The 25,107-nt window shown below is 42.3% G+C and overlaps 1 protein-coding gene across 2 annotated transcripts in view; it reads left to right on the top strand.

Annotated features, from left to right (window-relative positions):
- Positions 1-24,601, top strand: part of CEMIP (cell migration inducing hyaluronidase 1) — a 112,388-nt gene extending 87,787 nt beyond the window's left edge. For both annotated transcript variants that reach the window (XM_075100529.1, XM_075100527.1), the window contains exons 14-29: positions 490-695; positions 3,911-3,980; positions 4,830-4,958; positions 5,665-5,750; positions 8,434-8,565; positions 10,540-10,575; positions 10,667-10,822; positions 12,361-12,541; positions 14,246-14,461; positions 15,379-15,590; positions 16,060-16,245; positions 16,948-17,152; positions 17,972-18,058; positions 18,390-18,547; positions 21,617-21,717; positions 22,627-24,601. In XM_075100529.1, the coding sequence (XP_074956630.1) occupies positions 490-695; positions 3,911-3,980; positions 4,830-4,958; positions 5,665-5,750; positions 8,434-8,565; positions 10,540-10,575; positions 10,667-10,822; positions 12,361-12,541; positions 14,246-14,461; positions 15,379-15,590; positions 16,060-16,245; positions 16,948-17,152; positions 17,972-18,058; positions 18,390-18,547; positions 21,617-21,717; positions 22,627-22,754 (2,289 nt within the window). In that variant the 3' untranslated portion in view covers positions 22,755-24,601. The remainder of the gene's footprint in view (positions 1-489; positions 696-3,910; positions 3,981-4,829; positions 4,959-5,664; positions 5,751-8,433; positions 8,566-10,539; positions 10,576-10,666; positions 10,823-12,360; positions 12,542-14,245; positions 14,462-15,378; positions 15,591-16,059; positions 16,246-16,947; positions 17,153-17,971; positions 18,059-18,389; positions 18,548-21,616; positions 21,718-22,626) is intronic.
- Positions 24,602-25,107: the final 506 nt, after the last annotated feature.

The raw sequence follows: 25,107 nt of genomic DNA, 5'->3' as shown, positions 1-25,107 counted from the left end.
CTTGGCAAAAAGGATCAGGTCAAACCTAAAACAAGCCAGCTTGTCTGGAAAACAACTTGCCACCTCTCTAATAGCCTGAAAGAATACTTTTTCAGCTCAGCTGCATTTTTCAGATGCTTTTTATGTAGCTGCTCATGTAACTCCACATGAAGATGAATGAGCCCTGATGTGATCTGAACATCTAACATCCTCCATTCATACCCCATCCTGTGTTTTTTCCAGCCTCATGCTAAGACAGTCTCTGGCAGACAAAAGAATGGAATGAGCATTTCCTAGGAGATGATAAATTCTGATTAAATTTAAGTGTTGGAGTTATTGCTAAGACTATAAGTTCTTAAGAGCAGAGTGATCTTGCTTTTGTTTTTGCTTATACACGTTGAGTTCAAGAGGGTACTAAGGTTCCTATGTGCCATTGCTGTAAAGTTTCTGCTTATTATGCAGTGGCTGAAGCATGAAACCTGAACACTGACCTTTGCTTTGTACATGCAGGTGAAGGATGTAGTGGGTTATGATGCACTGGGCCATTGCTTCTTTACGGAGGACGGACCAGAAGAGCGCAACACATTTGATCACTGCCTTGGACTGCTTGTTAAACCTAGCACTCTGCTACCCTCTGACCGAGACAGCAGGATGTGCAAACTGATCACAGAGGGTGCTTACCCAGGGTACATCCCTAAACCCAGGCAGGACTGCAGGTGAGTGGGTGCCTTCCTTTTCTTCTTTCTTTTCTTTGCAGGACTTAACCATAGAATATAGCATTACATGTATATGATTTTGTAGTCATCTGTAGAGGTCTGCACTGCATGCCCCAAAGGTTGGGAGATCAGTCTCTTCAGGACCTTTATACTTGCGCTATTCACACACTCACACACCTGGGGTGTAATTTTCAGTGGTAGCATAAAGACAATTGAGACGGTTGCTACCTCAGAAAATCTCTCTCTCTTTTGGAGTCATGACCCCAATGGCTCAGCAAAATTTGCTGAGTTCAGAATGGGCTGGGTTCTGACATTTGTGCTCATGTCAAATGGTAGCTGATTTTGAAAATGCTCCCCTTTATTCAGAAGTCATTATTTGTGAAGAATGGATACTGTTAAATGATACAGCATTGGCATTATGTATTCATTTGGCACAGCCTACCCAAACTGTGGAGTGAAACCAAAATAATACAATAAATGGAGTTTAGCACAGAATTGGAGCTTGCCAATAAAAGGCCAAAGACTGTATATACCCTTTGGATCTCTAATTGTCTATACATGAGCTCAAGAAAACATTTTCATAAGACCTTCTCAAAATTCTATTTGCCACAAACATTGTGTTAAATGTGAAAAATGCCAAATGCCTTTCATCTCCCTTCTTGCAAGATCCTTTCCTCTAAGTGTCATTGCAGATCTGCCAACTGGGTTTAGATGAGGACTGTAGAAGCATTTGCAATAAGAAGGGATTTTACAAGTTCTTTTTACCATTCTGTTGCCTTGTAGAAAAAAATCAGGTGAAGTATAGAAGAAACACAATGAGCTTGGCTGCACATTTAAACATTAGATTTTTTTCCTTAGAGGAATTCATGGGTTCTTCATTAGCAGTAATTTTTAAGTACAGGTTTAGAGAAATGCCAGTCACAAATACTGTATTTGTAGTTGACCCTGTCATAAGGCAGGGTATGGCCTCACCGAGCTCCTGAAGACCATTCTAGTCCTCCTTTCCACGATTTTTCAGCTGGTTTCCTGCCCCAAAATCAAGGTGCACAACTTAGGAATATGATTTCATTGCTAATTACTGGCTGTTCAGGGAATCTACTCGTTTTGATACATATCAGGGAGCTAATTATCTTTCTTTTTCTTCACCCATCCCTCCAACTCTTCTTGAGAGAGTACTAAACTCTTGAAATAAAACCTGTGTACTTAGCAGCTAGGCAAGCAGATCCCCAACTGTAGTCCAGGGAGCATAGCAAGTGGGCTGGAGAAGATCTATGGAACATGTTGTTTTCAGAGTGTTTTCCATTAAAAGCTGGATGTCAAGCTTGCCTTTAAGAGTTTAAAACCGATGGCGGATCATCTTGAGGGCAATACCCTTGTGCAGCAGAATGGGAGGTCTTCTACGATCAGGGTTTGTCTTGACGCCGCAGAACATTAGTGCTGTGATGAAGCTGCTGGGAGACAGGAACACTTCTGCTCGTAGTCCAGAATTTTTTCCAGGATTTTATTCTGCTGTAGTTGGAAGGGAAAAAAATCTACACTAAAAAAAAGGCTAAATTTCTGACCTACAAAAAGTCAATGAAAAGTCTCTGGAGCCAGACTTCCATCCTGAAAATGAGACAGCTAGAAGCTGATTGATGCCTAACAGCAAAAATCTTCAGGGGATTTCTTTTATTTGGAAATACTCTCAGTCTGCTGAGACTGTATCAATATCACCCGTGCTGTCCTCAGAACAAACTGGGGTTTTGTCCAGAGAAACATATTTTTAGCTTTTTACTTTGGCAAGGGAAAGAGATGAATTCATGCAATGCTCTTTTTCACATCTGTGTTTGTTTATAAATTACTCTTAATGTCTCCATTCATAAAATAAGAGTTAATCAGCCATTGTGCTCATTTTCCACTGATAATCCATTTAATAGTCAGTGGGACATATTTTGTGTTATTTAGAAGACTTACATGAAGAAGCAATGGGAAGGATAGGTGGAGAGCGAATGAAAAGGTCCTATGATATTTTGATCTGTGGTGTCTTCATGAAAAAATTGAAGGGCGGATCAGAAAAATAGCTTGCTTTTCACTGGGCTCACCCAGCCTGCAAGTGCATGAGTACACTAACGCTACACCTGGGGCAGTGGCCAAGGCACCCAGCACAGGGATGAGGGACGAGCACTGGCTGCATCTCTGTCAGCTTGGAAGAGGCAGGCAGTGCCACTGCCAGAAATTAAGACAATAGGATTGTGCCAAATGACACAGTAACCTGCCCAATCCACATGGCTCTGAGGGACAAGATCGGCTGAAAGACAGGTCACTGTGGAAATAAAATGTCCTTGCCCTTGCCTACTCAGCAGGAGGTAGTCTATAAATAATCTCAAATTATTTGTTTCTAGGCCAGTCCCATGCCCAAAATAGAAAAATTTTGCTACATTTTCATGATAAGTCACACAAACAGAACTTCATCTTAGGCCAGCAAAATCAGTTGGCCTAAAGCCCGCGTGAAGTCCTTCATAGCAAGATTAAAATAGATGTAACGGTGGTGTGGGTTCATCCCTTGCACGGGGCAAATCTCACCCAGCAAATTTAGGGAGGCAGTCTGCTGGTTGTAGGTGTTGGATGTTTTCCTCTCAAAGTTTGTGTTGCTGTTGGTTATTGAATGCTGCATGTCACAGGATGGACAGCGATGGATTGATCTTTCTTTCTTGATGGGAACCTTTCAGTTAAGCCTTTTGTGTGCATTAGACAAAGGGAGGGTGGGAGCAAATAAAGTTAATGAATCACAGCAGCTCTTGGAAAAGGCAGGTACTGGGGTACACTTGGAAAGCCCTTAAGAGCCAATTCATTGGGTCTCTTGATTAAATGCGTCTCTAGTGAACATGAGGGCTTATTTTGGGGCAAAGTTCTTTTCTGTGACTTGTGCAACAACATATTTACCTTATCATAAAACGTAATTGACAACTGACAGCTTCATAGTGGGCTTGGAATTGCAGTCAAAATTCCTCATTTAATAGTCAGGGTTTTAAAAGATAAGGCCATGCTCTCTGTCAAACTGCAGAGGACACGTGATATAAGAAGAGAAAGGAAAAAACCATTCCCTTTGCCCCCTAGGCAGGACCCCTTATCTGGGGAGTTATCGGCTCTGCCTGTACTGGAGGGAGTTGACAGGGGACTCTGCTGTGTGCTCGAAGTGTCATTTTCATGTTATTCTTTGTTTTCCTGACCTGCAGTGCCGTATCCACCTTCTGGATAGCCAACCCACACAACAACCTTATAAACTGTGCAGCTGCGGGATCTGAAGTGAGTGCAGAAGTTTCTTACTTGGTAACAACTAAGACTGGCTACAGCCCTGCAAGGCTGAGGTTCTTGCTGGAATAAAACCTGCTCCTGCTACTCAGGCATTTTTGAAACTGCTAGATCGAGACATATATTAATGTGGCTAGTGCTGCCAATAAAAAAATAATGCTTTTCCTTTTGCTCCACACTTCTTGTCACTTGCTGTTTCTAGAGCTGGATGGCTTTAACAAAAATTCTCAGCCTATGCACAGTGTGCAGCCTGAATAAATTAAATCAATGTGACTGCGGAGTCCCACTGAAGTCTTTGGCAACGATTCTGTTGATTGCAGTACAATAATGGTGCTCTGAAATTTCAATCAGCACTAATGCTAATTCCACAGGAATTCTTGGTCACATCAGGAGCCTTTATTTTCCTACTAAGACAAATAAACAAGCACTCCAAGCCTTAAACAAAGAGATGTGGTCTTTCCAAAGCTTCCAAATCTGAGTATCCAGATTCAGGCTCTTAGATACATTTTTAGGCAACTAAATAAAAATTACCTGATTTTTAAGATCCATGCATGCAGTGTATGTGTGTATGTGTGTTATCAATTTCGAAAGTCTCATTTATAGCTTTAATATAGATGTCAAAGACTTAACTTAAGGCACCTTGAACGTGCAAGAGTGTAATCGTGAATGTATGTGTGTGTTAAATTGTTTGCTGCATATAGTTATAGAGGTCAATGCTGCCAGCTGTGATTTGTCCTGCGATCTTCTGGCTTACATCTTGTGGCTTTACTGGTAGATCCTTGGGCTAATGTAGTCCAGCAAAAATGTTCAAGCAAAGTCTCAGATGTCCATTCTCTTTCTCAGGAAACAGGCTTTTGGTTTGTTCTGCACCACGTGCCAACGGGGCCCTCAGCAGGCATGTATTCCCCTGGCTACTCGGAGCACATGCCGATGGGGAAATTCTCCAACAACCGCGCGCATTCCAACTACCGGGTGAGTCTGCACGCAACGGGAGAGCTGCCCTTGAAAAAAACACCATCTTCTCGCTCCAGCTCTTTGGGTCTGCAAGCTATTAATGCCTGTGCTTTCTGTTTTACTAAAAGTTACTGCAAGCTTGTTTGCGTCTGCAGATAAAGCAGCTTGCGTGCTGGCATGGGAGCTCTCAGAGTCAGCCAGCACCCACTTGACTTGGCTCTTGGGCATTCAAAGAGGCTCTTCCCTCTGCTCAGGCTGCTTCTCTGCTTCTGCACTCCTAAAACAGTGCCTCCAGGAGCATCTATTGGCAGCTTGTATAATTATAGACTTCAATTGCCAATGTTAGCAATTAACTGAACAAGCTTCTAGAGGGATAAATATGGGCTGCTGTGTCTAATCGCCTTCTCTTTACTTATTTACCCTTAGCATGCCATGTTGTGTGGCTGCGTGTTACAGTTACTGAGTGCTTTAAACTGCAGCAAGGTGTTTATGTGTATGGGGATACATGCATATACAAGAGAGGTGCAGTTTTGGAAATTGCAGCAATTTTGGTGTATATGCAAGTCTGCATAGTTCTGGCAGCCCTCTGTTTTGCATGCTACTAACAGAAGCAGATATTAGGATCATGCGAGTGACTTTGGCCTCGAACAACTGGAGGTAGAGCCTGAAAAGAACTGTAGAATATATAAATATACTGTAATATTGCATTTATATTTTCTTCTAGGCTGGAATGATCATTGATAATGGTGTTAAAACCACTCCGGCCTCCGCCAAGGACAAAAGACCTATCCTGACACTGATTTCTGGGAGGTAAAGTGTTTTGCACAGTTTGGTTTAGAAGACTTCTCTATAGCACTGACTGGAAGCTATGAAATTGCCCCCAACGAAGCTGACAAGAATCATTTCAATGCCTTTAGAGTGGCTCTTATTGAGGAGAGGTCTTCATTTAGATGTCCCACTTTCTAACTTCATCTTCTCCATTCATCTTCCTAAGGGACCCCCAGCACTCACTCCCTTCTGGTTTTGTCCTTGCTTTTTAGCTCTGAGCTCAGCTGTCATGGATGTTACATCTGCTCTAGGGTGTTCCATTCACTTTTTTTTTTTTGGATAAGCAAGAAAATTAAATGGTGTCTGGTCAACAGCCCTGCTGGACAGAACCTGCTACAGGAGTTTCCCAGGAATGAGAAATAAAAGTATTTCCTGGGAATGCTCTGACACTGCAATAATAATTATAATTAAATGCACAGAGTGACCCTTTATCCCCGCTGCTGTGCACAGCCTCCGTGTGGCATAATGGAGTCATTTGGAAATACTGGAAATGTATCAGCAGGACTACCATGGTCTGGTGGCATCTGAGAATCCCCACTCTTTCCCCAAAGCTGAACCCAGCGAGGAGGCTGATGTAAGCAGAAGGCTTCTCGCAAGCAAAGCGTAATAGCATAAAGACCGCCCTTTTATCTTATTAGAGTTTGAGTCTGGCTCTTAACTTAGTTACCAACCCCAGGGAGAGAAAAGGACTTAAATAGTATCAAGTTTCATAGTTTTCTTTCCTGACAGACCAATTACCTTCAGTTGCACCCAGCCTGCATTCTCCCACGACTGGATTTCTTGACAGAAAAAACCATATAGGGACAAGAAACCTGCTGAAAACCTCTGCTCAGCAGGGAGAATGACAGTTTTTTCCTTTTCTTCTTTCCAACTCCGGGGTGTGGGTTACCAAGATTGCTATAGTCACACAGTGGACAAGCACTGAAAGGGTGCGATCTGTCCTCCTCCCCAGGGGAACTCAGTAGCAGTTCAGATATCAGTTATCCTGTGGTCCACATCACCCCAGTGCCCTGCCTAGCAGCTGATGCTAAAAGGTATTCAAAAGTGCATTTTATTTACATTATTTTAATGCTAAATTATTTGACATTATTAATTCAATGATGAAAGTAACTGTTTAAAAAATAACTTACTGAGAGCAGCCTGCTCTGCAAGTATCTCCAAATTCTCTTGGGAGCCTGATGCTGCTTTTCCATATAGCTGAGCACTTGCCTTGAGAAACTGCCTGCTGCCACAGGCGCAGTAAGTGGTTACAAAAGGCAATTTGTCCCTTGCCATACAAGGGCAGGAATGACCCCTGGAAGCCAAGCAATTCATAACGCAGTCATGTTTATGCTCAGGGATTACGCACCAGCACGGGCTGCAGTTCAGATTATTTGTATTGTTTTCCACTTTTCATGTGTCAAGACAGAAAGACTGAGTAAGTGATTATAGCTGGACTGGCTGGGACATACTTTGAGGTAGCCTGGGCAGTTAAAGAGTTGGAGAAATTATTCTGCATTCTGTTACAGCATTAAATATCTGGGCCAAATTCTGTACTCTGTAGTGTTCCTCCAATTACACATGGATGTGAATGAAACTGGAATCTATCTCAGAATATCTGTATTTAACAATGTCTGGGGAATTCACAAGGGCTGATACTAAATCTCTCTCTGAAAGCAAATTCACATTTGCAGTGATGAAGCTGCCAAAGCAGTATTCATTTACTGGAACCCCATCAGCCTGATGCTCAGTTTTAGACTGATATGATGGCTTATTAAGTAAAGCAAAGCGCTATTGAATATCTGTTAGTGATTTGGCAGCTTGGCCTCACTACCCATTGGTGAGGCATGAATTTTAATCTCTGGACCATCCGTTGCTGGCACTGAGTTGAATACTCATCTGTCAGGTTTTCTAAGCTGTGTAGTATGATGGAAGATGCTCCTTCAGCAGCAAAAGGGAAAGCTGTGCCTCAGGACCAGGTAAATGACAGCCAAGCTCAGCATCACCATAGCAAGCCAGATCCTTGCTCAGATCCTGTGGCCCGGGCGATGGCCAGCAGGCAGCAGCTGAGGGCACACATTGCTGCAGTTTCCTCTTGTGTCTGCCCTTTTCCTATGTCAGGCCAACATTTCATCATACTTAAGAACTTCAGAGTTAATAAATCTTGTACATGTGTCCCACGTTATGTATAGTGGGAATAGTGAAGGACATGCTCTCAGCCCCTTTCCAAGATGTTTTAATTCCTTTCCACAGCAACGAAAATTTGGCAGTGGTACTCATTGCCACAGTATAGCCAAGGTTAGGAGATAAGAATGCTCAAAAGGGAAAACAAGAGGATATTTATCTAAATAACAGGAATATGCTAAAGGATAATAATAAGGGATTAAAAAATATCTCAGACTTTTGGGAGCAATAGTAAACTTTCCATGCTTTCAGCAGTATATCAGAAATACAGTAATGGAAAGGTGAAAGGAAACTTGGAGCGGGTCTTTACAACTGCCTCGCCTGGACCGTCCTTCCCTTGGCAGTTGGGTCTGGCCATCACTGCTTCACTAGACGCGCTATTTGGATGGACTGTTGTCCCAAAGCTGTTCCTGAGTTAGCAGAAACCAGATGTTTAGCAGGGCCATGCCCCGAGCAAGGCTACCTTCCCTCGCCAACCTTTCTTCTCTCCTTCTGGTTACAGATACAGCCCACACAAAGATGCTGATCCTTTGAAGCCCAGGGAACCTGCAATAATTGAGCGCTTTATTGCCTACAAGAATCAGGATCATGGGGCCTGGCTGCGGGGTGGAGATGTGTGGCTGGACAACTGCCAGTAAGTTTTGCCTTATTTCAACTCTCAAAGTTCAGCCTGGTGTTTATGGCGAGCATAGCTGTGGTTCAGACTATTTATATTGCTTTGCACCTTTCGTATGGCCAAGATTGAAATAAAGATGAAACGTTAAGTAAACACAGGCATTATTTTACACAAACAAAACCTGCTTTGTCTGAACTGAAGATCCCTCAGATTGTTTCTCTGTGTGATGCTGACCAGCATTCAAAAATGGTCACATACACACACAGACACACAGACGCAAATAACTAAAATTAAAACTAATTTTTTACGTGAAAAAGGAGATGCTTTGAAAAGAAAGCAGCAAAATCCACCCCCTTCCGTGGCTAAGTCTGGTCACAGATCAGTTTTGTGTGGTTCACTGTTGTGCTGAATAAGCGAGTACTGATGAGGCAGACATAAAACTATGCATCTCAGCAGCAAAGGACTGAGGCTGGGCAAGTGCATGTTGTGCTCTTTGAAGGCTGCTTCCTTCACTGGTCAGAACACATACTAGTTTTGCACTTGAAAACAGCTGATCTTCTACAGTTTCTTTTGCTGACCCAGGGTCTTGATATCAACCTCAATGAAGAAAGAGGAGAAAAAGCAAAAAGCTACTTTACAAGACATATTGTCATAACCCTAGTAGGAATAGTTGTCACACCATTACCCGGTGCCCAGTTCCTGGGCAGAGCTGCCTTACCTTCGAGTGACCAGTGGCATGAACTGGCTCTAGCGACCGGTCAGGTTGGTGATAATGAGACTGTAACAAAACAGTCAGAAATGTAATATTGAGTAATACAGTTTGTGCTTCTTATGAACCAGAAGGTAAGAAAGCTCTAGTGCACTCCGTGGCCAGCAAGAGTTGTTTTCACAGATCACACTCATGTATTTTAGACATTTGCGTTGCTTATGGAGCAAATGCAGTGTATGGCAGTTGCTAAAAGCCGAGTACTTTATCAGTTTCCAGCAACAAACCTATGAGTGTATGTGAATTCGAGGAAGCAACCATCAAACTGTAATTGTCATTATAGCCACAGTAATTTCCATTTCTATTGCTACAAAAAGACTTATGTATTACATTAACAAAACAAATGTTAATGTGGCGTGCAGTATATAAACGACGTTCTGTGTTTATGGGGCTGGAGAAAGGAAAGGGGAGGCGATAGCGTGTACAGGGCTGCCACCTACAGACAGAAGCAGGACAAAGCTGGGGTTTGCTCTGCTTGAGCGATCTCCTCTGGTGGTTTTGCCGAGACTAATGACAGACGCGTTGACACCAATGTGAAGATACCATCAAGACTTATTCATGCTATCATATTATTTGTAGCTTTGCTATAAGCAGGAGTCATTGACCGACAGTTGTGATTTATCTCACCTAAAAGCCTTGGAATTTCAGCAAAATGGATGGACATTTTAATTTTTTTTTTTTTTTTTAAATAAGGAAGATCTGATCTCTATTTTCCTGATGATGAAAGAGAGGCCAAGCTTCTCTGCTTTTATAATATTTCACCATGTAAAGTTATTTTATGGAATCAGTATGTGATCCATTAACACAGGGAAGCACAGAGGTGTGCGTAAGGCAAAGCACTAGTAAATAATAAAAGCTAGTTGGAGTGAGGGTTAAGCATGATCTTGTTACCTAACAGTGAAAAAAAACCGTGGTCATTAGCCACAGAGAAAAAGCTTTATCACACAAGTAAACTATGCCGGGTAATCACCAGCTTAACCTCACTTTGGATCAATCGGGTGCATGTCTGCTGCTTCATATGTTCTGCATATATGGCAAGACGTGCCAAAAAAGATCTTCCAAAACTGGACAGGGAACAAACTCGGAAAAGCCTGAGCCTCCCCATGAGCACTGGTCAGTAATTAAACCCTGCTGCCCTCCGCCTCATTGGTTTGGTTATTTCGGTTGGACATGACAAAACAAAGCAAAACCAAACCTCTTCTGAAGTATATCTCTTCTCTTTGCAGGTTTGCTGACAACGGCATTGGCCTGACCTTGGCGAGGTAAGTGTGGTGCAGGTTGTGCTGCAGCCTGGGGCGCAGCTGGCAGGGGTGGGTGTGAGCAGCCCCTTCACCTCCAGCCCTTCCCTCCTAGTGGTGGGACTTTCCCTCATGATGACGGTTCAAAGCAAGAAATCAAGAACAGCCTGTTTGTTGGCGAGAGTGGAAACCTGGGCACCGAGACAACGGACAACGAGATTTGGGGTCCTGGAGGTCTGGATCACAGAGGAAGGACCCTGCCCATTGGCCCGTAAGTTCAGCTCAGCACATCAAAGCATTCACTCTTCCCGCTCTCAGTGCAAACTCCAGCCCAGTGTGGTTTCTTCAGCACTGTTCAGTTTAATAACCATTACGCAGAAAGGATATGGTTTCACATCTCCTGATCCCAAAGTCCTTACTGTACAGCTGCTGCTGGCAGGTACGTACTTGCTGGCTGCCAAGGCACTGTCAAAGTCCTCTTTCCTTCCCCCTCCCCTTGGCAAACAGAGTTGAGAAGACAGCAAGAGGACTGTGTGCTAGCTGGGCGCTTCTGTATATGTGGTCAGCAGTGGTTGAGCAATGTGGCAGTCTCCATCCAGGTCACCTGCCAGGAAAGCTCATAGAAGCCTTTCCCTGGGCTTGAATTGGCCCAGATGTGGTCATAGATGTCCTCAGAGCTGCTGTTACTATTGCTGCTGTGCTACAGGAATTTGATGCCTTTGTTAAATAGTTTTGAAATGGCCAGTGAACTTTGTGTGTGGCCTTTTCCTAGCCCTAGACAGATCAGTCTGCAAGTCCAATAGTGTTTTGTCATTATTCCGAAAAACATAGTTATCCTAACAGTAGCCCTACAGTGAACAAAGAGCTCAGCTGATTGTTTTCTGCCATATTACATGCCTCAGCTTTGCTTGTTGTTGGTGTGATATAGGAGGCTTATTATTAACTACAGTAATAATGAAAACCCAGTCTGATAACAACTTCCCTTCTACTCTCCTTTACATATATATATGTGGGCATATCTCACCTTGGGTGTTGTGTGCAGAAATTCAGAGGGACAGAACAAATGCACAGAAGCAGACAAGTCTTGTCTAAGGGAAACCATGATATGAGGAAGGGATCAAATTTATTTATCATAAGTGAAATTTGAAACATCTTATCTCAGCCTCCTAAGGAGTTTAAGCATCTCGTTTACTTAATCAGTGTGAAAAAACTGGTGTATTTACCTTGCAGATGATATCAGAAAAAGCCGTTAATAAAGGTGCATTAGTCTGTCCCTTCACCTCTTTTCAACCCTATAGATTGTAAGACCTGTCCTTGTTTTCAAATCCATTTTTTATTGCAGTTGAGTTGCACTGTTTCTCTTCAAGTTCCTTTGAAAGATGTGGTGGGACTTCTTTTAGCCCTGCCTTTACTCAGCCCAAGACATCTGCACGGCTCTGATGGGTTTCAGGTTTCACTGCTGCAGAACTCATTTCTGATGGCAAACACAAATTTATTCATTTTTAGGTCAATGCTTTGGCACTGCTGTAAGTTCCTTCCCTGGAGGAGCACAGACCAAATAAAGATTATCTGTTCAGACATGAGAGAACTTGAGCTGAACTTGCAAGGATAAGAGGACTTCACAGACCTAAAAAGGAGGGAAATCCCTTCTCTTTCAAAACATGAACTCAGGAGTCTTCCTAAGGGCTGTGAAAAATGAAAGCAGCTGAGAAACAAGTACTGTGGGACTGTACATGTCTAGAATACATTCTCATCCTCATACTAATGTGTCATGACCAAGTCTCCCTGTCTCCTCCAAATGTGTTTTAGGGATTTTCCTATTCGAGGGATTCAGTTCTACGATGGACCTATCAACATCCAGAACTGCACCTTCCGCAAATTCGCTGCCCTGGATGGCCGGCACACGAGTGCCCTGGCCTTCCGGCTCAATAATGCCTGGCAGAGCTGCCCCAACAACAACGTCACCGACATTCACTTTGAAGATGTCCCTGTGAGTTAATCTTCTCAGAAAGGCCTTTCCAGTTGGCTTGGAAGTGGGGTTGTGGGCAAAAAGGGTGTAGCAGCCTTTAGGAGAAAACACGAGATCTTCAGGAGGTTGCCCATTGTCTTTGCCAGAAGTTTAACAAAGAGGGCAGCAGCTAACAAAGAAACTTGGATGGGAGAAATAGCAAGAAAATCCAATTCTCTGGCAGGTTTGCAGCAAACCAGAAGCAGGCATCAGTTTCAAAAGTAAACATTCAAGTAAAAATCATTTCCTTTTCTGTGTGTCTCAGAAACTGTTGGAAGAGGAAGAAAAACCTGCCCCCTTATTTTCAACAGCAGTATAATATTAAAGCAGCAACAGAGGGAAGTCTATTGTGGAAGGTCTAACTCACCTAGAAGCAGAAAAAACTGATTATGGGAAACAGCCAGTGAAACTGAGCTGATGCTGGGTAATTCTGCAACCCGGCACACCAGTTCTGCAGACACAAATGCAAGCGGGACCCAGCCAAAAAGGGTCTGCTAAACTTTGAATTACAGTATGAACTTCTGGGTGCTGGTCTGAACCTGTTCTGGGGTCTGTGCTTTTGAGTTATTTTTGTATTTGCTTGCACAAATACGCGCTAACTGGTTTGCTGAGGTTCACCTCTGGCAGCTGTTAAATCCAACTGCCAAACATTACAAACAAATAAATAAATAAAGTGGTTAGGACTGAAATGATTTGGGTTGCTTAGCTTTCAAAAAATTAGCAGACTTGCTTGCATGTCAGGAAAAGTGCTGACTAGTGATCCTTGTGCCAAATGGGATGGGAAAGGCAAAATTCCCCTAAAAGTGTTGGTAGGTCACTCTGTCACATTGCACCAGGCAGGCTGGTGACATGACATTTATTTATGCTGGATAAAAATATCAGTCTGAAGTTGCCTGAGCAGCCATTTCCCAGGGGAGGTTGCTGATTGTTCCCAGCATCAGTGTGGCTTTATGTGGCTTTGGAACCTCAAAAATATATTAGTAAACAATAAGTGAAGTGGCTCTAGTGAAATTGCACTGTCTCCTGAACCTTCCTCCAGAATTTTAAAACAAACCTTCTCAAAGTTGAAGCTGAAATTCTGGTTGTTTTAGCCTTTCCCCCATGGTCAGCAGGGAAATCTGTGTCTGCTCTGTCTGATAAATCAAACACTCCTTTTAAGTGTGTGACCTAGCTCTACACTGACTTCAGGCTTATCGAAGAGGCAGTGTGCAGGCAAAGGAGAGACAATCCTAATAGTCTTGTACCGAATGACACCAATGTTCCTGCTGACTAACAAAACCAGTAATTTTGGTGCTTCCATTTTTGGATGCTCAGTTTCAGAAGCTCATAGTTTTATTACCATGTAAGTGCTCTGAAATATTCAGAGGACCTGCAACCCCAGACTTCATCTGGAGTCATGGGGCCTCAAAGCTGTTGAATATCAAGCCTACAATGTCTCAAACTGAGCAGCCAACAATGTGGGGGCATTTAAAAAATGGTGATGTTAGTGTATACAAATATTTCTTCATGCACAAGTTGACCCACAAACCCAACACTATTTTCTTGTCTAAGATGCTTTCCAGTGCCAAATAAAGTCAGAAAATGGGTCCTTTGAGCCACTATAGTGACCATAGCCATCCTTTACTCTGTACTGTAAGTGATTATTTCCTTTCTGGAGAAGTAAATGCATTTCACTGTTTTGTTTAGATAACCTCAAGGGTCTTCTTTGGAGAACCTGGACCCTGGTTCAATGATCTGGATATGGATGGTGATAAAACATCAGTTTTTCATGATGTAGATGGCTCTGTGTCAGAATATCCAGGCTCATACCTGATAAAAGAAGATAACTGGTTAATCAAGCACCCTGACTGCATTGATGTGCCTGACTGGAGAGGTTCTATCTGCAGCGGACACTTTGCACAGGTAAAGCTGCTTGCCTTGCAGTACCATTATCACTTTATTTTATTTTCAATTTCTTGGCACTGTAAAGCTTGACCTTTAGAAATGGACTTTCTTCAGGGTGCTCAGTATTTATTTATCTGCATGTCTGCACAAGTGGTTTTGAACACGAGGATACTGTGGTACATTTTCAGATACTTTGCCCTTGACTGTTAACAGCTCTGACAACTTCTGCCTGAAGTCCTCTAAGAGCTCCATGAACATTAACAGATTAGTATTCATAAATCTATGGGCTGTCGGCTGGTTATTTTTCCTTGATTTATGGAGGGAAGTGTTGCCCAAAGTGTTATGGGAAATGTGCTGAGGAGTCAAAATTAGACTTCAGCTCTCATGGCCTTTCATCCTGTTGTGTAACCACCAAACCATTCTTCCTACCACATGAGCTCCAAGTGCTGCTGCCTTCAGAGAGTCCTCACCTTCCTCTGAGGAGTAGCACCTGTTTTTCTTAGGTGTTGCAACTGTTGGGTTTTTTCCATGTAGTGCCACTAAAGCCAATTTGTAACTGCTGAGCTGATTTTCCTGCTTCTGAAACCCAGACAGAAGGGTCCTTGTTCAGTAGAAGTCAGATGTCTGAGGTAGATACTGTCCCATTGCTAAGGGTTGCCACTAACGCTGTGAAATGCTTCAGCCCTAATGCAGGCCTCTTTGAAGCTTTGACTGGCACATAGTATTGAACTCAGTGGATGAGGAAATGTTCCTTTATTTTTTTCTGAAAACAGTTTACTTTGTTGAAAAGGAAGCCTAAGAATTTGAATATAAGTGGGTGGTGTGCAGGTCACTGCTGAACTCCCAGGCCTCGCACCAGTTTGTGTCTGTAGCTGTGCCTTTGATGTTTTACTGTCATTCATTAAACCCTTGGTGATCTTTCTTTTTTTATCTAGATATACATCCAAGCCTACAAGCCAGCCAACCTGAAAATGAAAATAATAAAAAATGACTACCACAATCACCCACTCTACTTGGAAGGGGCTTTGAGCAAAAGCACTCATTACCAGCAGTATCAGCCAGTCATAACTCTGAGAAAAGGCTACACCATCCACTGGGACAAGACAGCCCCTGAAGAGCTGGCCATATGGCTCATCAACTTCAACAAGTAAGTGATCCGACTGAATTCCAACATTCCAACCCAATAATGTAACTGAACATTTTTAATGGATGAGGTCATCACCTTATGAGCTCTTCTAGAATGAACATACTTGTTCCAGGAAGTCCAGTGAGTTCACCATCTTTCCATTTGACATCTCAGTTTCCTGTTTCCTCCCCTGGGAAGCCCTGAGAGATAACACACTAATTTTTAGAATCCTTGAGCTAATTCATTCCTGGTGCGTGGAAGTCACAGGTGTAGAAATCAGGAGCAGATCTGACCCACGTTGCTTAACTAACCCATGGTTGTTATGTCTAATTTACATGCATTGATTCATCCCAAACCACTAAAATTTTAACGGGCCAGGAAAAAATTAAGTTACATTTCAGAGTGAATTATTTAGTTTGGCTTCTAACATGCCCAGGAAAATAATAGTCATGTGTCAACTTGTTATAATGTGGGTCTTTGCTATTTTTAGGAACGACTGGATCCAAGTAGGGTTTTGCTATCCTAAAGGGACAACATTTTCCATTCTCTCAGATGTCCACAATCGTCTCTTGAAGAAAACATACAAAACTGGAACCTTCTATAGAACCTCTCAAATGGAGAAATTGGAGCACAGATATCCTAGCAAAGGATACTACTACTGGGATGAGGACACTGGGTAAGGAAGCATGCCTTGCTTATTTAGACACTGCTTTGAGAAAGCTGCTGGAATTGTGAGCCGTTTGGCTAATGCCATTAACAGGGATCACAACAAAACCAGAAAGTCTTTCTGGGAATGTGACCAGCATTTAATTTTCCTGGGACTCCCATGGCTGCCAGTCATTCATAGCTTCTGCTGCACTGCCAGTTACTCTGGGAAATGCTTTGCCAAGTGAATACAAATTAGAAAAAAAAGACAAAAGCAAAGTACAGAGCATGAAACTGAACCAGAGACACACCCAACCCTTTTTGTTTAGAACAGCAACCATTTGTAAACACCATGACAGGGATGCACGGGAGCTAAGAGTGTAAAGCCTATTGTTTTCTTTTAATGAATTAGAATAATGGGAAAGAGAGACCTAAAATACAAACTATGCATTTCTACATAAATCTGTCATTATAAAATGGAGCTCAAAGGGAGCTCAGGTTTCATCTAATTTCTCTGTCTTAAGTTCCCTGACCTCCCCAAACCATTTCTGAGCTGTGTATCCCCTTTTATTTGCCTGTGGTATGTTGAGCACTGAAATGCAGACATCGGCACTGAGGGTTTGCAACGCATGTTATTGCAAAGCACTAGGAAGGAGCCCACCAGAACTGGGAGCGAGTAATTTTTTGCACAAAAGTCTCAAGGATGGTGTTCACTCTTTTCCCCAACCTGCAGGCTGCTGTTTCTGAAACTCAAAGCTCAAAATGAGAAGGAGAAATTTGCTTTCTGCTCTGTCAAAGGCTGTGAACGAATAAGGATCAAAGCTGTAATCCCCAAGACAGCTGGCATCAGTGACTGTGAAGCCACGGCTTATCCCAAGTACATTGAGACACCAATAGTAGAAGTGCCAATGCCTAAGAAGCTTTCTGGTGCACAACTGGTAAAGTAGTTGGTTTCTTATCACAGAATTATTGCCAGTGTAAATCTGTAGTTCTGGCACATACTGTGCCCACAGACATAGAAGGACTTTGTACCAGGTTCAGTTTATCCTGTGCCTGATTTTCTGAAATGGTCCAGGTATGTGAAACAGTATGAAACAGATTCTCACACATGTAGAGAGCACAGGTCCTTGAAGGACGAAGCCACCCAAGACCTCGGTTGAAGTTGGACACTTAGTCTTTTGGGGTTCTTTGTGAAGTGCTGTGCTTAAAAGCACAGGGTAAAAAGTGATGAGGTAGAAGGCTGGAAGGTTGGTCCAGGGAATGTGATTCCGGAGAGACACAAGTTTCTTACCTCCCTCCAGCTCCTCCAGGCTATAAGGACAGCAGTGTCAGATAAGGGACTGCATAGCTGAGTGTCTCATTCATATAAAGGATTTTGTACAACACTGTCTCCTATATCCAATCCAGTCTGGTTCTGGAGGAGGGAGGGGGATATTTATCTTTTTTTTTTTTCTCCCTACTCATCAGCCTTGAAGCAGGAATGCACAGCAAATCCTCAGAGAATTATGTGTCAACTCTGCAAAGTGAGAATCACTTATACTCTGCCATTTGGTGAAACATTTTAAATGCTGACAGGATGAGCAGAGAATTCACCGTTGTGCCAGGTCTCATTAGCAATGTAATTTGGCAAGTCAGTGCTTATTATGTAGCTTTCTTGTTGATTGAATTTCAAGTTTTAACATGCTTTCTGAAAATGCAGCATTCAGGTAATGGACATCCTCACTAGACAAACTCTTTTCTCTTTCTTTTTTAAACAGAAGACTAAGGACCACCTACTGGAAGTGAAAATAGAAACTTATAGGAAACAGTACTTCCACCTAAAGGATGACTTTGCATACATTGAGGTGAGCAGGTCCTCTCAGTGAACTTTATGGGACAAAATTCTAAGATACTTGCTCCATTTTTATGGAAAACTTGCTTACAAAGTTACCATGGATAGTTAGATATGTCAGGCCACTTTTGCTTTGTATTTTGCAAAAAAATAGAAAAAAAAGGCTGTAACTGTAACTTCCCCATATTGGCAAAAATGCAGGACAACTTGACCTCAGAGATCTGGAATTATGCCCTTTGATAGAAAGAGTAGTCCCGTGACTCAACAAAATCAGTGCTTCTTACAGGTGGTTGTCTGCAGTTGTGTTACTGTGGTAGATCAAGAATGTTTTTCCCCATGCACAGGTTGACGGTGTCAGGTTTTTCCTCACTGATGAGGGTATCCAACTGGTTGTGATTGATGGACATCATGGAAAAGTTGTTGATCGAGTAACATTCAAAAACTCAATTCTACAAGGAATCCCAGCACAGATAGAAAATTATGTCAACAACATCAAAAATCAGTGAGTAAATAATCTGGTGTTACTAAGGTGCCATGTACAAGGATGCGGTACAACACTCACCTTTTTCTTGTTTTTTGTCGCCCAACATGGGCCAGACTGACCTGGCTAACAATGTGCTTCTGTACCTGCCGACTCCATAGAGTCCAAATGTAAGCAGGACGTGCAGGCAGCAGGATGCAGACTCTGTGATTTAGGAGCTGATTGATCCCAGCATAAACTGCAGAGCTACATTTGTTTAATAAACTGCAGTCTACATTTATGTTGTGGGTTACAGACGAACTGCAGACTTAAATTCACAAACTCTCAGCACTTATCGGTACAGATGTGCACAGTTTACATTTTTCTATTGCCTGCATACTCTCTCAAATCACAGAAAATTCTACTAATAAAATACATTCCTCTTTGCACATGTTCACTGCCTAGACCTAAGGGCTAGATGCTTTTATTTTTTAAGTATGGGCAGCCAGAAAAGCAGGGTTTTGCAAGTAGGTGGTAAGTAGCCAACACATGTTTCTGCATCCTGGAGGACAGTGGGTTCATCGCCTGGAATAGGATTGGGAGCAACATCAGAAACCCTTTAACCAAAGGAGTTGTTTTCATATTAGTTTGTGGAGTGTATAGGGAAATTAATGTATTTCATTGTTATTAAATCTGTTTTGATTTGAAATCTGGTATGTAACATTTCATACAAGTATGATTGCTTTGTTGATGAATCATCTGAAATAACTGGGCAGATCGACAGGATATTGTTCTGGCATTTATTCCAGAGACGTGAGGGATGCTTCAACTGGGTGCCATGCAGGTGCATACAGATGTGTTTCTACTCTCTTAATTAATTCTGAAGGTTACAAAAAATGCATCGAGTAGTTGTTGCAGAGAAATATGGTAGTTGCCCGCTTTTCATTCATTAAAAAAATAAGAGCTTTTCAGAAAGCCCATCATCATCCTTTGCAAAAAATCCAGTCTCAGTCCTGGCTAAATCCAGATCCCGGATTCTTTCTTACTTCAGAGGATTGAATCATAATTAGACTTTAGGTGTATTTATGTCTTTCTGAGCTTCATTTTCTTCTCTGGATTAGTGTTGGAACTGGATTAGGATTAGGATTAGGACTGGAAGTTGACCCAACATGGTCAGCACCTCTCAGGTCTCACTCAGCTGCGTCTTTGCAAGGATTGAGCCCCCAAATTATTGTCCTTCTTTTGCCAAAAGTTTTCCCAGGCCATCATCCCTCACAAGCCTTTCCAATCTGATCAGGCAAGGACTTCAGCTATAGCCATGAGACATCTTTCATCCATTTGCTGGATGGAAGTGTTGTTCAGATCCAAACAGATGTGGATACTGTGCAGATGGCAGGGCTGTACAGCCAGCAGCTTCTTGTCACCTCTCCCTGCCGTGATGGAGAGCACGGACCGTACAGAGAGATGGTGCTAACGGAGGGGAAGGGGCCCCACCAGCCTCACCAGCCTCTCATGAAGAGACTGCTAGAACAACTTTTAGGTTTATGGATTTGGGGATGTGAGAAGAGGTGTTTCTAACAAGGACAAGCTTCTTTGTTCACTTAAGCAACTCTCTGCAGGCCAAATTCCTTTTTTTTTAATAAATCCACTTTTCTGATGAGTTTCCCAGGGATAAGAAAACAAAGCATCTGGTGAATTTATTTTAAACTTCCATAGCAGGAAAGGCTTAACAGAAAGTAATGATTTTAGTGAACTGAAGAAAGAAAAAAGAGGTGATTCAGCATTTGCAAAGTACTCAAAACCAGCCTGCCAGCTCAATCCATTCTCGTAAGCACTGGAGTGTTTTAACACCTCAGGTTCATTCTCGGAAAAGTCCTGATGACTCTTTAACTCTTTTGCTTCTCTTGTTCCTCTGCCACCACCCGTTGCTATTTTCCCCTGAACAGTTCCAGCTCCAGCTGAGGTGTTAAGATGTAACTGCTGCACTCAGTAGCTCAGGGCTTGAGCTCTGCAGGAGCTGTTGCCTAATTAATTTCAGCGACTTGGTCCACCATGATGCAGGAAAGCAGACCCAGCAAGGGTCTGCGAGATTGCAAATGCCATTTGAGTCAGAGAAGTTTCATTCATGGAAACCCTGCAAGCTGGAACGAAATAATTTCATCTAAGTGTTTGCTCAATTACTCTGTGATGCAGCTTTAATTAGGAGCTGAACAAGGATGATATCCCAGCCCCACTGAGCTTAATAGCAAGACTTCCATTGAATTCACTGGAGCATAGCTCTTTCTCCATATGCTTTGAGACAACTATTGGAGGTGTTTGTCCGTCTTGTGGGAACTGAGGAGGTTAACATCACTGAGTGTCCTGTGCTTCTCCATGGACGATTCTCACTATAAGATTATCCCCTCATGTTTCGTTTGGGTTTTTATGCTACCCTTCTGGAACAAAGCCTAGGCAGTTACTGACTTCTACCCAAGCATTTACAGATTTGCATTAGCTTAGTGCACTTACCTCATGTCTTTTGTTTATCACTTGGCATTTGTAGAAGACCCTGAGAATTCTGAGGTGAAATACGGTACATGCAAGTCAGACAATAATAATAATAATAATAATAATAATAATAATAATAATAATAATAATAATAATAATATACCTTTTAACCAAAAGCACACTGAAATGAAGGAAAAGCATCAGGCCAGCAAAAATACGAAAGAAGTTAATTTCTTTAGGCTTTATCCTGCTAATGATGTAACAACAATAAATTATTTGAGATTTGCTCAGAGCATCCCCGGGAGACCATGTTCCTTTCTGAGCAAGGCAGGATGGAACTGCTGGTTGGAAACATTTTAATCATTCTAGAAAACAGTGTTGGTTGTTTGTTTTTTTTAAAAAAAAGTTACTTCTGTCAGCGTCCTAATGGGTTTTGCATGATTGGAAAAGTGGATATATGACTAAGCTGTTGGAAAGCATTGACAAAAGCCATTAAAGCAGAAACCACTGTAGTTCGTGGGTGTCTCTGAGTCACACAGGCAGGAGTTCCCAGTGCTCAAGACAGACAAGCAAGGAATGGGTTCTGACTCTTCATCTGTTTATAAATGGCTTTGTTTCATTCAGCTCCATAGTGCTGGTGACATCTAAAGGAAGATTAATTTCAAAAGGACCATGGACTAAAGCATTGGAGAAACTTGGAGCCGAAGAGGGTTTTAGGTTAAAAGGTAACCACTTTTTAAAAATGCAATTCTAAACCCCTTTGATCTATTTCCCCTCCCACGGTTCCAGTAAAGGGACTTTTTTCCCTTCTTCTAAACTTTGCCTTGCTTGTTTCTATCAGCATGTGCTCAAACATCCTGGGACTAGTCATTTATTTATTCAGTGAGGTTGTATCCACTGCAGCTTAGAATAACAGGACTCAGTTTAATCCTGTAGGTGGAAAAAGTGCTCTGCCGGTTGTTCTTAGAAATAAAGAATTCAGGAGGGTTGATTTTCCAGAATAATTTTAAATAAAAAAGCATTTTAACAGTAGGAATATTGAACTTTTTCTCCCACTAAATGCCCCAAAACAGGATTTTGTACTTGTCTGAACTTATTTTTAGCTGGCTTTTTTCTTGAAACAAAATTCCAACTTGATGGCACAAAGCACATCGATTTCAAAGCATCACATATTGCACTGGAATATTGCTCTATTGTGCACATTGATCTGATCAGCTCTAACTGTGAACTTTTGGCAATAACGTAAGTTTTGTCTGTTTTCCTGTCCATCATCATCCCCTCACCTTCCCCAAGCAGGAAAGGGTTTTAAGTATAGCCACCATCCGAATAATGATAGCTCCAACAGATAGCTCAAGCTGCCCGCTAGGGAGGGTTTTCCCCTCTCTCTTTCCCTTCTGCTATGTATCACAGCTTTTTAATTAATGGAAGCATACAACATGTAAACAAAATTTTAATTAAGCTTCATTAGGAAAGTATTTCTTTAATGCACAGAGAATGCATAATGGGCGAAGTTTGTGTGCACATGTGTGCTTTTGTCCACCTGCATCCACCCAGCCATTGGGTGTAGCTCTGCATATGGGTGTTTTTCTGGTGCAGCCCTGACACACTCCTAATAGATTTGCTCTGATTTGCAGAAAAAATGGCTTTTGTCGGCTTCAAAGGCAGCTTCTGCCCTGTCTGGGTGAAGCTGGTCACTAATGAGGACTCAGCTAAAATCTATCAAGCACTGCCAATTCCTGTGGTGAAGAAAATGAAATTATGAGGACCCACTGCTCTGCCTTCTGGCTGCCAGCACTGCCCCCGTGGGACGGACTACTGACTGCTCACCCCAGGCACCTTGCCAGCTCCAGAGGTGTAGCATTTTGTTGTCGTTGTTGTTGAAAAACAAATCTTACTGTAAGTAGCTAGAGTGGCCACAGGTGACAGAAAAGCCTCTCTCTGTGATCAGCGTATGTTCTGTGATCACCAGCTCCTCGCCGGTTGACTTGCTCACTGATGCCATGTTGACTCTCATGTTACTAAGCAAGGTTTGACCTTTTTTACAAGGTGCTGGTTTTATCAGCACCCCTGTGACAGACTAATTTATGTGCTGCCTCGCAAAGGGGGAGTTCTAGGTCTGAAGGTCATTGAGGATTATTGTTTTTACCAGCCTCTAAGTTGTCCAAACACTTTTTTTTTCCTATAGTGTAACTAGCTGCTTACATAATCACAGAATGCCAGTTCAAGGCTGGTTGAAAATCTAAGGTAGAAAGACTATATTTGAACGATTACCTAGATGCTGGGAAACATAACTGGACAGTAAGAATTTATCCTAAAGCTTCTATGACATTCGATCAAGGTCTTTGGGATCTGTGTTGTACATGCTAACCCACAGCACATAATTGGCGAAGGGATGACAGAAGGAGAAGATAAAGCATACCAGTGGAGACTGATGAAACCACTTCTTTCTGTTGGCTGAGAAAACTTCATTTCTCCTATGGATCGAGGGTTTTTAACAGTGGTTGTTCAACAGGAAGTTTTCCTTCAACAAGCAGCTGTAGGCTAGAAGGAAAGCAATGTCAGTCAGCACATATACTTTCTCAGTCCTTCCTGTACAGTCCCTCTGTATAATCATGTTCAGGATCAGTCTGGAGGGTTTATAGTAGCCAGTCAAAGACAGCATCCTGTTCAAGGCTTCCAGTTTTTAACTGGGAATACTGGGACTCATCTTATTCAGCCTCAGATAGGATGAACGGCCCTTGCCTTTCCAGGGAGTTTGGAGGGAACAGGATCAGACCGTTCTACTGTGTGTCATTTTCTGATCACATCCTCAGGCTTAAGAGCATGAGTGTCTTGGTCCTCCTGGAAGAGTTACATGACATCTGGATGGAAGGTGGCAGAGGTCTTAACTGGGTAGCTGAAGAATTACAGTGAGACTCCCCATACACTAGTTGGGTGTCTTGTACCTCCTTTCCGTCTTCTTCAGAGCAATAGCTGGGTAATGAAGGCAGGTTAGTGTGAATCAGGACTCCTGCGGGGACATCTTTTGAAGCTGGGAAATTAAGCATTAGTTTGTAAAATGTAAGCACTTCCAGTGTTCAGTGATACTTCTGTCTGTTGCTAAGAAATGCCATGAAGGCGTCTATGGAGCCTGTGGCTATTCTAAGAAATGTAAGAGGGAATAAAAGATGGGATGAAGAGCTTTTCAAAGCACATATAACGTCGATTTTGCCAATAGCATCTGGGTTGGTTTCCCCGCTTTGTCTCTGCCTGTCCCCATTGCTACAGAAATTATTCTAGCTGCTGATGGTTACTTCATTTTGCTCTGTTTTAATTAAACTCATGTAATTAAGTTGCTTTTTTCCCACAGTATCCAAAATGCTATCTTGCAGCTAGAATGAAAGAGCAATCATTTTGTGTGTCATTCCAAAGTCTTGGCAGGGGTTGCACTCTATAAGCCTAGTTTAGATCAATTGCTCTGAAAATCAAAGCAACCATGAGCAAAATTTAGATAGTATTGTACTTTTCATTCCCCTCAAGCCTCTCCTGGGTTTTGAAACTGGAAATCTTCTTTTCAATCTTAGTATATAGCTGTTTTGAACTTGCTGAATGTCATGTGTATTGTATTTTAAAAAAAAAAAAAAAAAAGAAAGAAGAGCCAAGCTTCCCCTCCCCTGCTTCTCAACCACAGTGTGTTAATGGATGCTCTTTAGGTGTTTGTGCCATTTCCAGAATGAATGGGCGACACTTGTAAAAGGCAAGTAAGGTGGGTTGGTTCTTTGCCCAATGGCTTATGATGATTTGGGGGTTTCACAAACTATTCAGTGAAAAAATCACTTGTGGTTCAACTATGATTATCCAAATATCATTTATCTGATGTTCTGTGATAGCCAAAACAGAGCCAGATCCCTGAAGTCAAGCAAACAGACCAAAAACAAGTCCCTTGAGTACATTAGTCTGGGTCATCTAAACCCCTTCACTGTGCTGAAGCGATTCTGTTGATATTATTGGACCAGTGTTAGTGGAACACACTTGCTTCCAAGAGATGGACCAAAGCAGGAGTATTTCTTACATGAGCACTTGACAAACGGTGGGCAGGAAAGCTGGGCTCAGAATGTACCTGGTTTGGGGTCTGG

The sequence above is a fragment of the Phalacrocorax aristotelis genome, chromosome 7, assembly GCF_949628215.1.
Source record: "Phalacrocorax aristotelis chromosome 7, bGulAri2.1, whole genome shotgun sequence".
Classification (NCBI taxonomy): Eukaryota; Metazoa; Chordata; class Aves; order Suliformes; family Phalacrocoracidae; genus Phalacrocorax; species Phalacrocorax aristotelis.
The sequence above is the reverse complement of the archived record's forward strand: the minus strand, read 5'-3'. Positions and strand labels throughout refer to the sequence as shown.